At 47.8% G+C, this 12,299-nt stretch overlaps 1 protein-coding gene across 5 annotated transcripts; it reads left to right on the forward strand.

The window, feature by feature from the left end:
• Positions 1-4,623: 4,623 nt before the first annotated feature.
• Positions 4,624-12,090, forward strand: LOC119338525. 5 transcript variants are annotated; one of them, XM_037610850.1, is made up of 3 exons: positions 4,624-4,710; positions 5,449-5,690; positions 5,803-12,090. In XM_037610850.1, the coding sequence occupies exon 3, from the start codon at positions 8,473-8,475 to the stop codon at positions 10,135-10,137; it is 1,665 nt and encodes a 554-aa protein (XP_037466747.1). In that variant the 5' UTR covers positions 4,624-4,710; positions 5,449-5,690; positions 5,803-8,472; the 3' UTR covers positions 10,138-12,090. The 5 variants fall into 5 exon arrangements, with proteins under 5 accessions (XP_037466747.1, XP_037466746.1, XP_037466744.1 ...); XM_037610849.1 differs by lacking the exon at positions 4,624-4,710 and having other exon boundaries at positions 4,719-5,690; positions 5,803-5,920; positions 6,017-12,090; XM_037610847.1 differs by lacking the exon at positions 4,624-4,710 and adding an exon at positions 4,719-4,844.
• The last annotated feature ends 209 nt before the right edge of the window (positions 12,091-12,299 follow it).

The following is a 12,299-nucleotide window of genomic DNA, read 5'->3' on the forward strand; positions in this document are numbered from 1 at the left end:
ATAGCAAGTATGTGATCAACAATACGGAGGGCGGGCTTGTTCCGGTGAACTTCCTCACCTTAGAAATGCTTGCCTTTCTTTTGACTTTGATGGTTGGCTAGAAGAAATCGACGATGTCCCATGTATACATTCTTCCTGCATTTGTCCAAATATATACTTTTGGTGTCATCTAAACAGTGCGTGCATGTGTGGTATCCCTTGTTTGTCTGTCCTGAAAGGTTAGTGAGAGTAGGCCAATCATTGATGGTTACAAACAGCAACACATGTAGGTCAAATTCCTCCTGATTGTGCTCATCCCACACACGTACACCTTTTCCATTCCACAACTGTAAAAGTTCTTCAACTAATGGCCTTAGGCACACATCAATGTAGTTGCAGGGTTGCTTAGGGCCTTGGATGAGCACTGGCATCATAATGAACTTCTGCTTCATGCACAACCAAGGAGGAAGGTCATAGATACATAGAGTCACGGGCCAGGTTCTATGGTTGCTGCTCTGCTCCCCAAAAGGATCAATGCCATCTGCACTTAAACCAAACCATACATTCCTTGCGTCACCTGCAAAGTCCCCCCACCTTCTCTTGATTTTTCTCCACTTTGACCCGTCAGCGGGTGCTCTGAATTTCCCGTCTTTCTTACGGTCCTCTTTGTGCCATCACATCAACTTGGCATGCTCTTTGTTTCTGAACAAACATTTAAACCATGGTATTATAGGAGCATACCACATCACCTTGGCAGGAACCCTCTTCCTGGGGCACTCGCCCTCAAGATCACCAGGGTCATCTCGTCTGATCTTATACCGCGATGCACCGCATACCGGGCATGCGTTTCAAATCCTCACAATCACCATGGTAGATGATGCAGTCATTAGGGCATGCATGTATCTTCTGCACCTCCAATTCTAGAGGGCATAGAACCTTCTTTGCTTCATATGTACTGTCGGGCAATTCATTGTCCTTCGGAAGCTTCTTCTTCATTATTTTCAGTAGCTTCCCAAATCCGTTGTTAGATACACCATTGTCTGCCTTCCATTACAGCAATTCTAGTGTGGTACCAAGCTTTGTGTTGTTGATAACCCACAAGTATAGGGGATCGCAACAGTTTTCGAGGGTAGAGTATTCAACCCAAATTTATTGATTTGACACAAGGGGGGCCAAAGAATATTCTCAAGTATTAGCAGCTGAGTTGTCAATTCAACCACACCTGAAAGACTTAATATGTGCAACAAAGTATTTTGTAGCCAAGTAGTATGGAAGTAACGGTAACAGTGGCAAAAGTAATAGTAGCACTTTTGTAGTGATTGTAACAGTGGTAATGGAAAAGTAACTGAGCAATGATCAATATGTGAAAAGCTCATAGGCAATGGATCAGTGATGTATAATTATGTCAGATGACATTCATCATGTAACAACTATAACCTAGGGTGACACAGAACTAGCTCCAATTCATCAATATAATGTAGGCATGTATTCCGTATATAGTCATACGTGCTTATGGAAAAGAACTTTCATGCCATCTTTTGTCCTACCCTCCTGTGGCAGCGGGGTCCTAATAGAAACTAAGGGATATTAAGGCCTCCTTTTAATAGAGAACCGGAATAAAGCATTAGCACTTAGTGAATACATGAACTCCTCAAACTATGTTAATCACCGGAAAGAATCTCAATTATTGTCACCTTGGGGTATGCGGATCACAACTCATAATAGATGTCTACAACTTGCAAGATCAGACCAAGAACACAAATATATTCATGAAAACATAATAGGTTCAGATATGAAATCATGGCCCTCGGGTCCTAGTGACAAGCATTAAGCATAGCAAAGTCATAGCAACATCAATCTCAGAACGTAGTGGATACTAGGGATCAAACCCTAATGAAACTAACTCGATTACATGATAAATCTCATCCAACCCATCACCGTCCAGCAAGCCTACGATGGAATTACTCACACACGACGGTGAGCATTATGAAATTGGTGATGGAGGAAGGTTGATGATGATGATGGCGACAGATCCCCCTCTCCAGAGCCCCGAACGGACTCCAGATCAGCCCTCCCGATGTAGAACAGGAGGCGGCGGCGGCTCTGTATCGTAAAACACGATGAACTCTTCTCTCTGATTTGTTCTCCCCGAATAGGGTTATATGGAGTTGGAGTTGAGCTCAGAGGAGGTCCAGGGGACCCACAAGCCAGGGGGCACGCCCAGGGGGTAGCCCCCCCACACACCGTTGTGGTCTCCTGGTGGGTCCCCTCTGGTTGATTCTTTCACCAGTATTTTTTATTAATTCCAAAAATATTCCCCGTAAATTTTCAGGTCAATCCAAAAACTCTTATTTCTGCACAAAAATAACACCAAGGCAATTCTGCTAAAAAAACGTCAGTCCTAGTTAGTTCTATTCAAATCATGCAAATTAGAGTCCAAAACAAGGGCAAAAGAGTTTGAAAAAGTAGATACGATGGAGACGTATCAATTGTCATCTTCGCAATTTGGGTACAACCCTTTTTTGTGATCCTCTAACATGCGATCGAACTTCAACCCCTTTCACTTTGGCATTGTCTCATTGCATCAACAATGACCCGGAGAAGATCATCATCAGGCACATCGTCTGGTTCCTCTTGATCTTCAACTTCCCCCATTGCAGTATCATCGTATTCAGGGGGGTAGCTGTCATCATCCTCTTCTTCTTTGTTGTCTTCCATCATAACCCCACTTTCTCCGTGCTTGGTCCAAACATTATAGTGTGGCATGAAACCCTTATCAAGCAGGTGGACGTGAAGGACTTTCGAGTAAGAGTAATCCTTCATATTCTCACGGATAGTATATGGACAATACATAAAACCACTCCACTTCTTTGCCTCAGCCACTTCGAGACAATTATGCAGGCCCTCAATGTACTCGGAGGTTCATCTGTCACCGTACATCCATTATCGCTTCATCTGCATGCATTATATAATTAAGTGTATCAAAAACCACTACAAAACATCATGAATAGAGAAGTGACCAAATTAATACAAGTTCTTCACCACATTAAAACCAAAGTACAATAGTGATCAAATGTTATTACTGAAAAAATAAATACATAAAGTTCATACATAGTTCTCATTGAACAACATATAGCTCTCTAGAGCATCTAATTAAAACATACATTGAAATTATGTAAAACATTTCAATGCAACAACAAATGCGATCATAATCGCAACTAAGGTAACAATTGATCCAACGGCATTATGATACCAAGCCTCAGTATCAATGGCATATTTTCTAATCTTTCTAATCTTTAAGCGCATTGCATGCATCTTGATCTTGAGATCATTGATAACATCCGCAACATGCAACTCCAATTCCATCTTCTCCTCCTCAATTCTTTTTAATTTTTTCTCCAAGTAATTATTTTCTTTTTCAACTAAATTTAACCTCTCGACAAGAGGGTCTGTTGGACTTTTGGTTCACATACCTCCTAGATAAAAACAGCTATGTCACGTTGGTCGGCATAATTGTCATAAACACAAAATGAAACAAATAGTTATAAAAGATAATATACCACATCCGAATCATAGACAGGACGAGGGCCGACAGGGGCGGATACCAAACCATGGCACTATATAATAACAAACAATAATAAAAGCAAGAAAATTATACAAGTATCTATCTAAATCATACAAGTAAGATTTTTTTGTTTGAGAAAGAAGATATATAAGAACAAGAGGCTCGCCACGGTGGTGCCGACGACGAGATCGGCGCGGGTGATCGATGGCGGTGAGGACGGGGACGTGACGGACCGCCAAACCTAGACAAATCTTGAGGAAAATGGAGCTTGTAGGTCGAACTTGGAGAGGAGAAAGCTTAAGTGTGGCTCGGGCATTTCATCGAACACCTCATGTGCATGCATAGAAAGGAGAACAGAGCAGTGCATGGACACCTCCCACACAACCAAAAAACAGAGGAGAGGGTGGGCAGGGGCGAAGGTATATATAGGCATATCTTTAGTCCCGGTTGGTGTCTCGAACTAGGACAGAAGACTGACCTTTAGTCCCGGTTCTGGCCACCAACTGTGACTAAAGGTGCTGCACCAGGAGCGAGGCCCATTGGTCCCGGTTCGTGTCTGGAACCGGGACAAAAGGGGCCAGAAGAACCAGGACCAATGGCTCCCGAGGCGCGGCCGGTGCCCTGGCCTCACAAAAGGGACTGATGCACCCTTTCGTCCCGGTTCGTAAGAAAACCAGGATTAATGCCCTTATCTAGCTTGGACCAAAGCCCTGTTTTTTACTAGTGATAGCCAACAAACAGAATCATTGAACACAATAATACATTAGAATTCACAAATAAGCACGAACCAGATGCTATGTATGTTTGTCATGCAAGACTTAATATTAAATTAAATGGTAAAATTTTAAAATCCATTGTATGTTTATCTCGCTTTGAGTCGCAATACATATACTTTAACAATTGATGTTGTCCAGTTAGGATCTCCAGATACATCACTCTAGTTACTAAGCTCCCTCGAAATAGCGAGCTCTCAGCGCTCTGCCCAGTGGAAACGCTGTTGTCCCGGCCTGTCAGTTGGTAACCGCTGTTATTTCTTTGGTGTCGGTTCACTGGTTGGTCCTCGTGTCATCTGCTCCTTCATTTCTTTCTCTTACCGTCGTACGAACAATGGAAGTGGAGCAAGTCCAACTGTTGTCTGAAACCGTCCCTAATAGATACTATTTTAGGTGAGAAAAGCGAAAAGTTACCCCTCCAGTACTTATCCATCCGGTTCTCCCCCATTCTCATATGCAGCGGAGACGCATCAATTCGTTCCCCAGTCGGCGCACAGATCTAGTCTCTCCCGCCACTGCCATGCCTGGTTTGTTTACCTTCTTTTCTTTTCCTAGATTGATAGCTAGTGAGAGAGGATCCACTGATGGGGAACAAATTGAGGAGATGCGGCGGGCGGGTTATGCTTGACCACCGGTGGATTCGTCGTGGCAAGGGAAGTTGATCGGCGGCGACTGCGCGAGATGGCATCGGCGCCGGCTCAGAATCTGACCGGAGCTGGGCACCGGGTAGGAGGGCAGGCGGTGCTGGCGATGGTGTGGTAGGAGCCGCATGATGGTGCGCGCGGTGGTGGCCGGCGTGTGCACGGCCGCCGACGGTAGAAGAGGGGCGGGCTGGGAGGTATGTAGCTAGTGCAAGCGCAGCCGAAGGCGCGTCGGGCCGGTGCACTGGTTACCCAATGATGTGGATACCTTCATGCTCTCTGCGCCAAATCTTCTTTGCTCTAGGGCCAAAAAGGAATCGTTGTTTGTCAATCAGTTGTCCGTGTTATATCATGGTCCATGGCGTGAAGTCAAAGTGTATTTGTAGTGATTGATTATATTCTAACTGCAGCAAATTAAACTCTCACAATACAATTCATGGTTAATAGTTGAATAGGAATTAATATTTTTCTAGCAACTTCCCTGCACCAGTAAATTGCTGACTTGGGTGAAACGACTTGGATTGATCGAATCATGGAGAAGGATGATGAGTGTTATTCTGGAAGGCGATCAACTCTGGCGACAAGGTGGACAACATGCTCATGAACATGGAAGTGGTGATGAAGCAGCGGCACCACGACGAGGAGGCAATATAAGCCATCAGGTCGTTCAGGCACCTCCACTCCAGGCAGGCCCAGGAGTCACTCGATGACCTGCTCATCGACCTCTACAAGGTACGTGTCCTTGCACATCCCACAAGAAATTTGCTCAAGGATTAATTAAACGTTAACTCTAACCTGTAATGCCAGTTTTGCTTCTCATAAATGTGAAAAAGTTGACTTGTAGATAGAGATATAAAGATGATATGCCTATGTGAGGCCTTCAACAGTAAGAGCACCAAGACGGATGATCCCACGACAAGAAGTTCTTGGTCTCAATCGAGCAGGAGAAGTCTCACATTCTGGTATAGATTTCTCTTACATACTCATTGATAAGTTGGCATCTCACTGCAATATTAATCAGTTGCTGAAACTATCATGGTGGTCGGCATGGGATAAAGCGATGGTGTTGTTGCCCGCGCGGTTGTGGTGTGGGAGCTGCATCGATAGTCATGCGAATGTTGCTCACCTTTGTGTGATGTGTGCTGATGCTGCTCTATTGCATGCAAGTTTAGAGCCATTTATCTTGCTGTGGGTTGATGCTGCTCTGCTATGTGTCTATGCTGTGTAGCCTCTGTTGTGTGTTCTGATTGGGCAATTTTGCACGGGCAACTCAGAAACTGAGATTTAGTATGCTATGTTGTGTGCTGATGCTGCTCAGGATCCAGTCATACCTCAAGTCCTGACTTTGGTTTTCCTACATACCTTCGTTTCACATTATTTAGGTGTAAGCACATCCATGCAAAAGGTTGTGTGCATGTCTTTTAATTTTTGAGGTAAATCAACTCCAGTTTTTGTTTTGACACTTCATCAGCTCCTACTGAAAAAAGCATTATAAACTTGTGGAGAATTGCGTTATATATGTTAACTATAATGTACTGACATTACTTACAATGAGTAATTATATTACTCTGTAAGATAAACGAAGAGTACTTAAAACGCTTAAACTTCCGACATGTTACGGAAGTTAAGCAATGAGATCATTTGTCTTTTGGACATTTGAGATATTCTCATGGGTGGTGATCTTTATGCTTTGACTATAAACCATCCTTTGTATTGCGCTTATAGGCAAAACCATCATGACACACTTTATTTATTTCAGAAAATAATTTCATGGTTCACATGAAGGTTTAGGACAAAGCTAGGGGGCGTATGGTTTAGTTAATGTAACTAGAGGTTCATCCTTTTCAGTCATACTTAGAGCAAGGATCCTTCTACATAAAGAAACGATTATCATCTAAAATTAAATAATGTGTTTTCAATGGGAGAAAGAGATTTGTATATTGTGTCTATATCCACATTATCTGGATTGTAATGTAATTTATTACATGGAAAATCTTATGAAAACAATGTGTGGAGTCATATCGTGCCTATGCCAGCCGCACGGCAAAGCGCGCGTAAGCTTCTAGTATGGAACCATTGTTGGAAGGATTACTTTGAGTAAGAATGACCAAATAAGAGAAGAGTCACATGTTATGTCTATTTGTATGCAAGACTCAAGCTCAAATAATAACAAAACATAAAACACGTTCATATATCTCCATAAGCTTTTAGCAACAGTCAGTGTAGGATTTTCTGCATAGATTTGTCAATTTCTGAGTATACTTTGGATCATTGGTGATCTACTGTTAGAACATCCACTTCACCCGATTAGCACATGCTTCCTGTGATAGTAGTGCTTGGTTGATTACCATGTTTACCAAGCTCAAAAGAAATTGTCAGTTGTTGGCGACTTTTAATATTGCCAATTACTTGCAATGGGAAATGTTGACATCAAACCAATTATCCTTTAGTATCCCTGTTTTCCAAGCGATGTTCTCTAAAGCCGAAATTGCTAGAAACCAAAGGACGCCGACACTTTTTGAACGGAGACGCGACAGTAGGAAATGAAGTAGGGATCCAGGCTCTTTTTTTAGCAGAGCCAAGCTCCTCTCCTGGGGTTAAAAAGGTAGAGAACTAGAAGCCTCGAGAGGCTGGGCAAGTGTAGTCACACGAGGTGCTAGACGACCGAGATTTTTGCGACCTTGGCTTTCCGTAGGCCGGCCACCTGACGATGACTGAGCAAAGGCCCGCCGAGCCTCGCTGGCGAGCCCGGAACTTTCGAGAGACTGGTCCACTACAGGAATCAGCCAATTTACCCTGGGTGGAGCTCTTTGTCGCCAGCTTTTTGTTAGGGCTAACGGCAAAGACCACTTCACCATTTGTAAAGAATCAAAGACGGTAAAGACATGCTTTGCCATCTCTTTTTCTGTACAGATGGCAAATAGCTCACTTTTCCGTGTGTAAAAAACACAGACAGTAAAGTATGTATTTCTATACAGACCACAAAGAGCTCTCTCTACCGTGTGTAAAAAACACAGACAGTAAAGTATGTATTTCTTTACAGACCACAAAGAGCTCTCTCTACCGTCTGTAAAAAAACAAATACGACAAAGAGAAAACACAACAGACGAATCGATCGGCTGATGATGTGGCATCATCCAATCCACCCGCGCGAAGCCACCCCCACCACTCTCTTTCTCCCTTATCCACCCCACCACGATCTCTCTCTTAGAGCATCTCCAGCCGCGGCCCCAACAGGCCCCCAGGTGAATTTTTAGCGCCGGTGGCCAAAAATCGGCCCAGTCGCGCCCCAGGATCTCGTTTAGCGCCGGTTTGGGCGAAATCCAGAGCCGGCGATCCTGCCCCGAACCCAAGCGCCCGGGTGTCGCCTGGGCGCGTCGGCGGAAGCGAAAAGCGGCATGGGGCCGCTCTGTCAGCGACTGGAAGACTTTTTCCCGCCGTTTCCTCCCGCTCCCCTCTCATCTTCTCCATTCCTCCCGCCAAACCCCAGCTCCACCCTGCCGTTCCGCCCGCCATGCCGCCGAAGAAATACGTGATGCCGCGCGTCGCGACGGATCCCGCTGCCGCCGCCTCGCCGAAGCAAAGGAAGCCTAGGGCTCCGCTGTCCAAGCCCCCCGGCATGACCAACGCCGAGTGGAAGGCGGACGTGGAGCGCTGGGAGGCCGTCACCGCCGACAGACGCAACAGGGCCAAGAAGGCCCGGAACAAAGCGGCTGCGGAGCGCGCAGTGGACGAACAAGCGGAGGCGGTGCGTGCGGCGGCCGAACAAGCGGAGGTGGCGCGCGCGGCGATGATGAATCCACCCGGGCATCCGTGCGTGGCCTGGAGCCAGCAAAGCGTCGGCTCTCCGGACGGGTTCTCATCGTCGCCGCACCCATGGAGCACGCCGTCGCCGAGCTATGCTGACGGGGACGCTCATGGCGGCTTCAACCCCAACATCACTTTCCCCCATGGGCGCCCCGTCCAACGCACACCCTCACCAGGGTTCACCAGCGTGCAGTACCCGCCATACACGTACTCGCCGCCGGACTACGCAGCCTCACTGACGCCGCCTGTCCGTCGAGGCCTCTACTCACAAGCCTCTTCCTCGTCACATCTCGGCGGCGCCGACGCGACGGAGGCCGACATGGAGGACATCATCGCAGCCGGCTCGGCTGCGGCAGGCGCTTCCCCCGGGTTCGCTACGCAGGACCTCGCCGACATGGACGACGAGCTCGACTACGGCGAGGAAGAGCCGGAGGAGGAGGAAGAAGAGGAGGAGGAGCCGGCGCCGACGAGGAAAATCAAGAATAATAATAAGAAGAAGGCGGCCAAGCCCGGCGAGCCACGCATCAAATGGGCATCCAAGGAAGAAGAGTGCCTCGCCGTAGCGTGGAAGGTCGTCTGCCTCGACCCGGCCACCGGCACGAATCAGATCATCGAGACGTATTGGGACCACATCAAGGCCGAGTTCGACGAGCGGAAGCTCATCGACCCCTACTTCAAAGGCATGCACATGAAGTTTGAAGGGTATGTCGAACCATTGGTCGCTCATCCAAACGGCGTGCAACAAATGGCATGGGATAGTCGAGGAAGTCGCGGCTCACCCGGAGAGCGGCACCAGCGTCGAGGATCAGGTATCGCACGCCGGTCATGTTGCCGCCTTTCGCCGCACGCGCGCTCTTTTCACCTTATGCGCGCCCTAGGCTTGTTCTGGCGCGCGCTCTGGTGCCGCCGACTGACGTTCTTTCTCGGCGCAGCTGCTGCGCATGTTCGCCATGTTCCGCGACGACAACAGCGACGCAGACTTCAAGTACCTCCACGTCTTCAAGCGGATCGACAAGTGCGAGAAATGGGCGGCCGTTCGGCGCACCCTCGCCAAGGCCAAAGAGACGTACAAGCCGGACGCGCCGACAGCGGGCGCGGCCGATGGACGCCCGGACGACAACAAAGGTGTCAAGAAGGCGAAATACGCCGAGACAGCTGTCGTGCGCGTGCAAGAGTCCATCGAGCACTGCATCGCCGACGCAAAAACCAGGGCCGCCGAGCGGGAGGAGAAAACAGAGGCGAGGTGGGCAGTTTTGATGACGAACAGCGCCGTCAAACTCGACTTGCTCCGCGCCAACGCCGCCGCGAAACTCAAAGCCCAAGACGCCAAGAAGAGAAACAACGACCTCGCCTTCTTGATGGGCGGCGCTGACATGCTCCAGAGCGGCGACGAGAAGCTCAAGGCGTGGTTCTTGGCCGAGCGCGGCCTCATCCTGAACCAGATACCGGGGACGCCGCCGCCGCCGCCCAGCCCGGCGGCTGATGACGACGAGACCAGGGCTGACGATGTCTCCGACTCCGCGACGCCCAGCCCCACCGACGATGCCTACGCCGCGCCCAGCAGCACAGAGGACACGCAGAACAGCCCGGAAGCCGCGCCGATTCCTCCCAGCCCCCGTACGCCGACGACTACGCCGCCGGAGGTTTACCTCGACGCTTCATGTACTCCTTCCGCGCCCTTCCTTTTTTGTACGCCGAACTACTGCGTGTCCTTTTATTTTGATCGCCGAACTGTGGCACCGAGTCACCGAACTATTGCGATGATCGCCGGTTTGTTGTTTCTTTGAGCGGGAATGATATTTTTTGAATATGAAGCGCCTTGTGGGACGGCGCCTGGACGCGTGGCTGAGAAAAAACGAACCCCAAGACCCGATCTAGCGCCGGCTCACTTCCAGCCCTGTTTTTTGGGCGTCCTGGGAGGCCGAACGGCCGGAGATGCTCTTATCTCTCTGTGACGCAACACGACCTCCCTCCCTCTGTTTCTCGCCCAGGAAGCCACGGCCGCTTCAGCCACCGCTCTGCCACTCGCCGCTCGCGCCCTTCTTCCTTCCCCCCGCGCGTGAGCTCCGGCGAACTCACGTCAGGCCACCGCTCCGCCACGACGGCGCCCTTCTTCCTCTCCCCCGTCACCCATCTTCCTCTCTCCCTACCTCCCTTTGCTCTGCCCGCCGCTCTTCTTCCTCTCTCTGGAGCTGCCTTGCTCCTCGTGCTCTTCGAGCTCCGTTGCTGCTCCGGCCATGGCCGCCGCCGTCCGCTGCTGCTCTGGCACACTGCTCGTTGTACGCAGGACGCCGGCCACACTGCTCGCGCTGCTCGCCGGATACGTTGCTCGCTGTATGCAGGACTCCAGACACACTGCTCGTCGGACGCTGTTTTCTTAATATTTACCCAAAATCTTTGTCGTGTGTGATTTGATGAGGTTGACGACAAAGGATGTATTTGGGCGGCGGTAAAGATGCTTTTCTTTACCATCTACTCCCTCAGTCCAGAAATATTTGTCATCAAAATAAATAAAAAGAATGTATCTAGACGTATTTTGGTTTTAGATACATCTTTTTTTATCTATTTTGATGACAATTATTTTCGAACGGAGAGAGTATTATTAATCGGCTGACGGCAAAGTCGTAGTTTGGCTGACGGCATAATCTTTGACGTGTAGCTGATGAAAAGTTGATGATGAAGTACACTTTGCTGTCTGTTTTCAGGTCTTTGTTGCCTGTGTTTCGGAGATGGCAAATTACCTAATTCCTGCAATGTCACATAATACTATCTTTCCCTCTCTCGTGTCCTTTTCAACCAAGGTCCTCGAATCTTCAAAACAAAATGTGGCCAGATTGGTAAAATCGCATAGACGCTTACGTACCACAGGAAACAAGGCAATCCATTGGTTTCAACAATCGAGCTTCAACATCAGAACAAATCTTATCGAATTTCGGGTACGACATAAACTGCACTAGCATCGGAAGAGCATCTTGAGCGGTTAACTTTTTTTCTTGATAAAGATAAGCAAAACACAATCAAGGATGCACTCGGACATGTCTGCCACGTTCGCATATGTCCGTATTGTTCAATTCTATATTAGCACAATAATTAAAACAATAGTGATTCCTATGGACATGGCGGACGTGTGCGCCCGCATCCCTAGATACAATGGAACATTAACATCAACGGGTCATATAACTGTGGATGGAGATATCACACTATGATAGCACTTTTGTTTATGTCACTATTTACTACCCACTTGAATCATAGGAATTTTTGTGAGTGAGACTTCCATTGTTTACATTCACTCCAATAATTACATTGTTTTCTTTTCTTTTCTTTTCCGAGGGAGACTGCTATGTAGCTCTTCATTTGTAACACCAATTAAGGAATCCAGAGCAGCCCTTCATTAGCAACGCCAACTATGGAATTCAGGTGCACCCATTGAGAGTGGCGAGACAATTATTATCTACAATATGGATGGTTTATGCATGACATGGTAAGTTATAAGAAATTTCTACAGCTTAAATCATAATGTTGCACTCCCTCCAT

Source organism: Triticum dicoccoides, chromosome 7B (assembly GCF_002162155.2).
Source record: "Triticum dicoccoides isolate Atlit2015 ecotype Zavitan chromosome 7B, WEW_v2.0, whole genome shotgun sequence".
NCBI lineage: Eukaryota > Viridiplantae > Streptophyta > Magnoliopsida > Poales > Poaceae > Triticum > Triticum dicoccoides.

Bases quoted from the DNA above. Each gene is read 5' to 3' on its own strand.
- LOC119338525 (XM_037610850.1), top strand. From the start codon at position 8,473: ATGCCGCCGAAGAAATACGTGATGCCGCGCGTCGCGACGGATCCCGCT.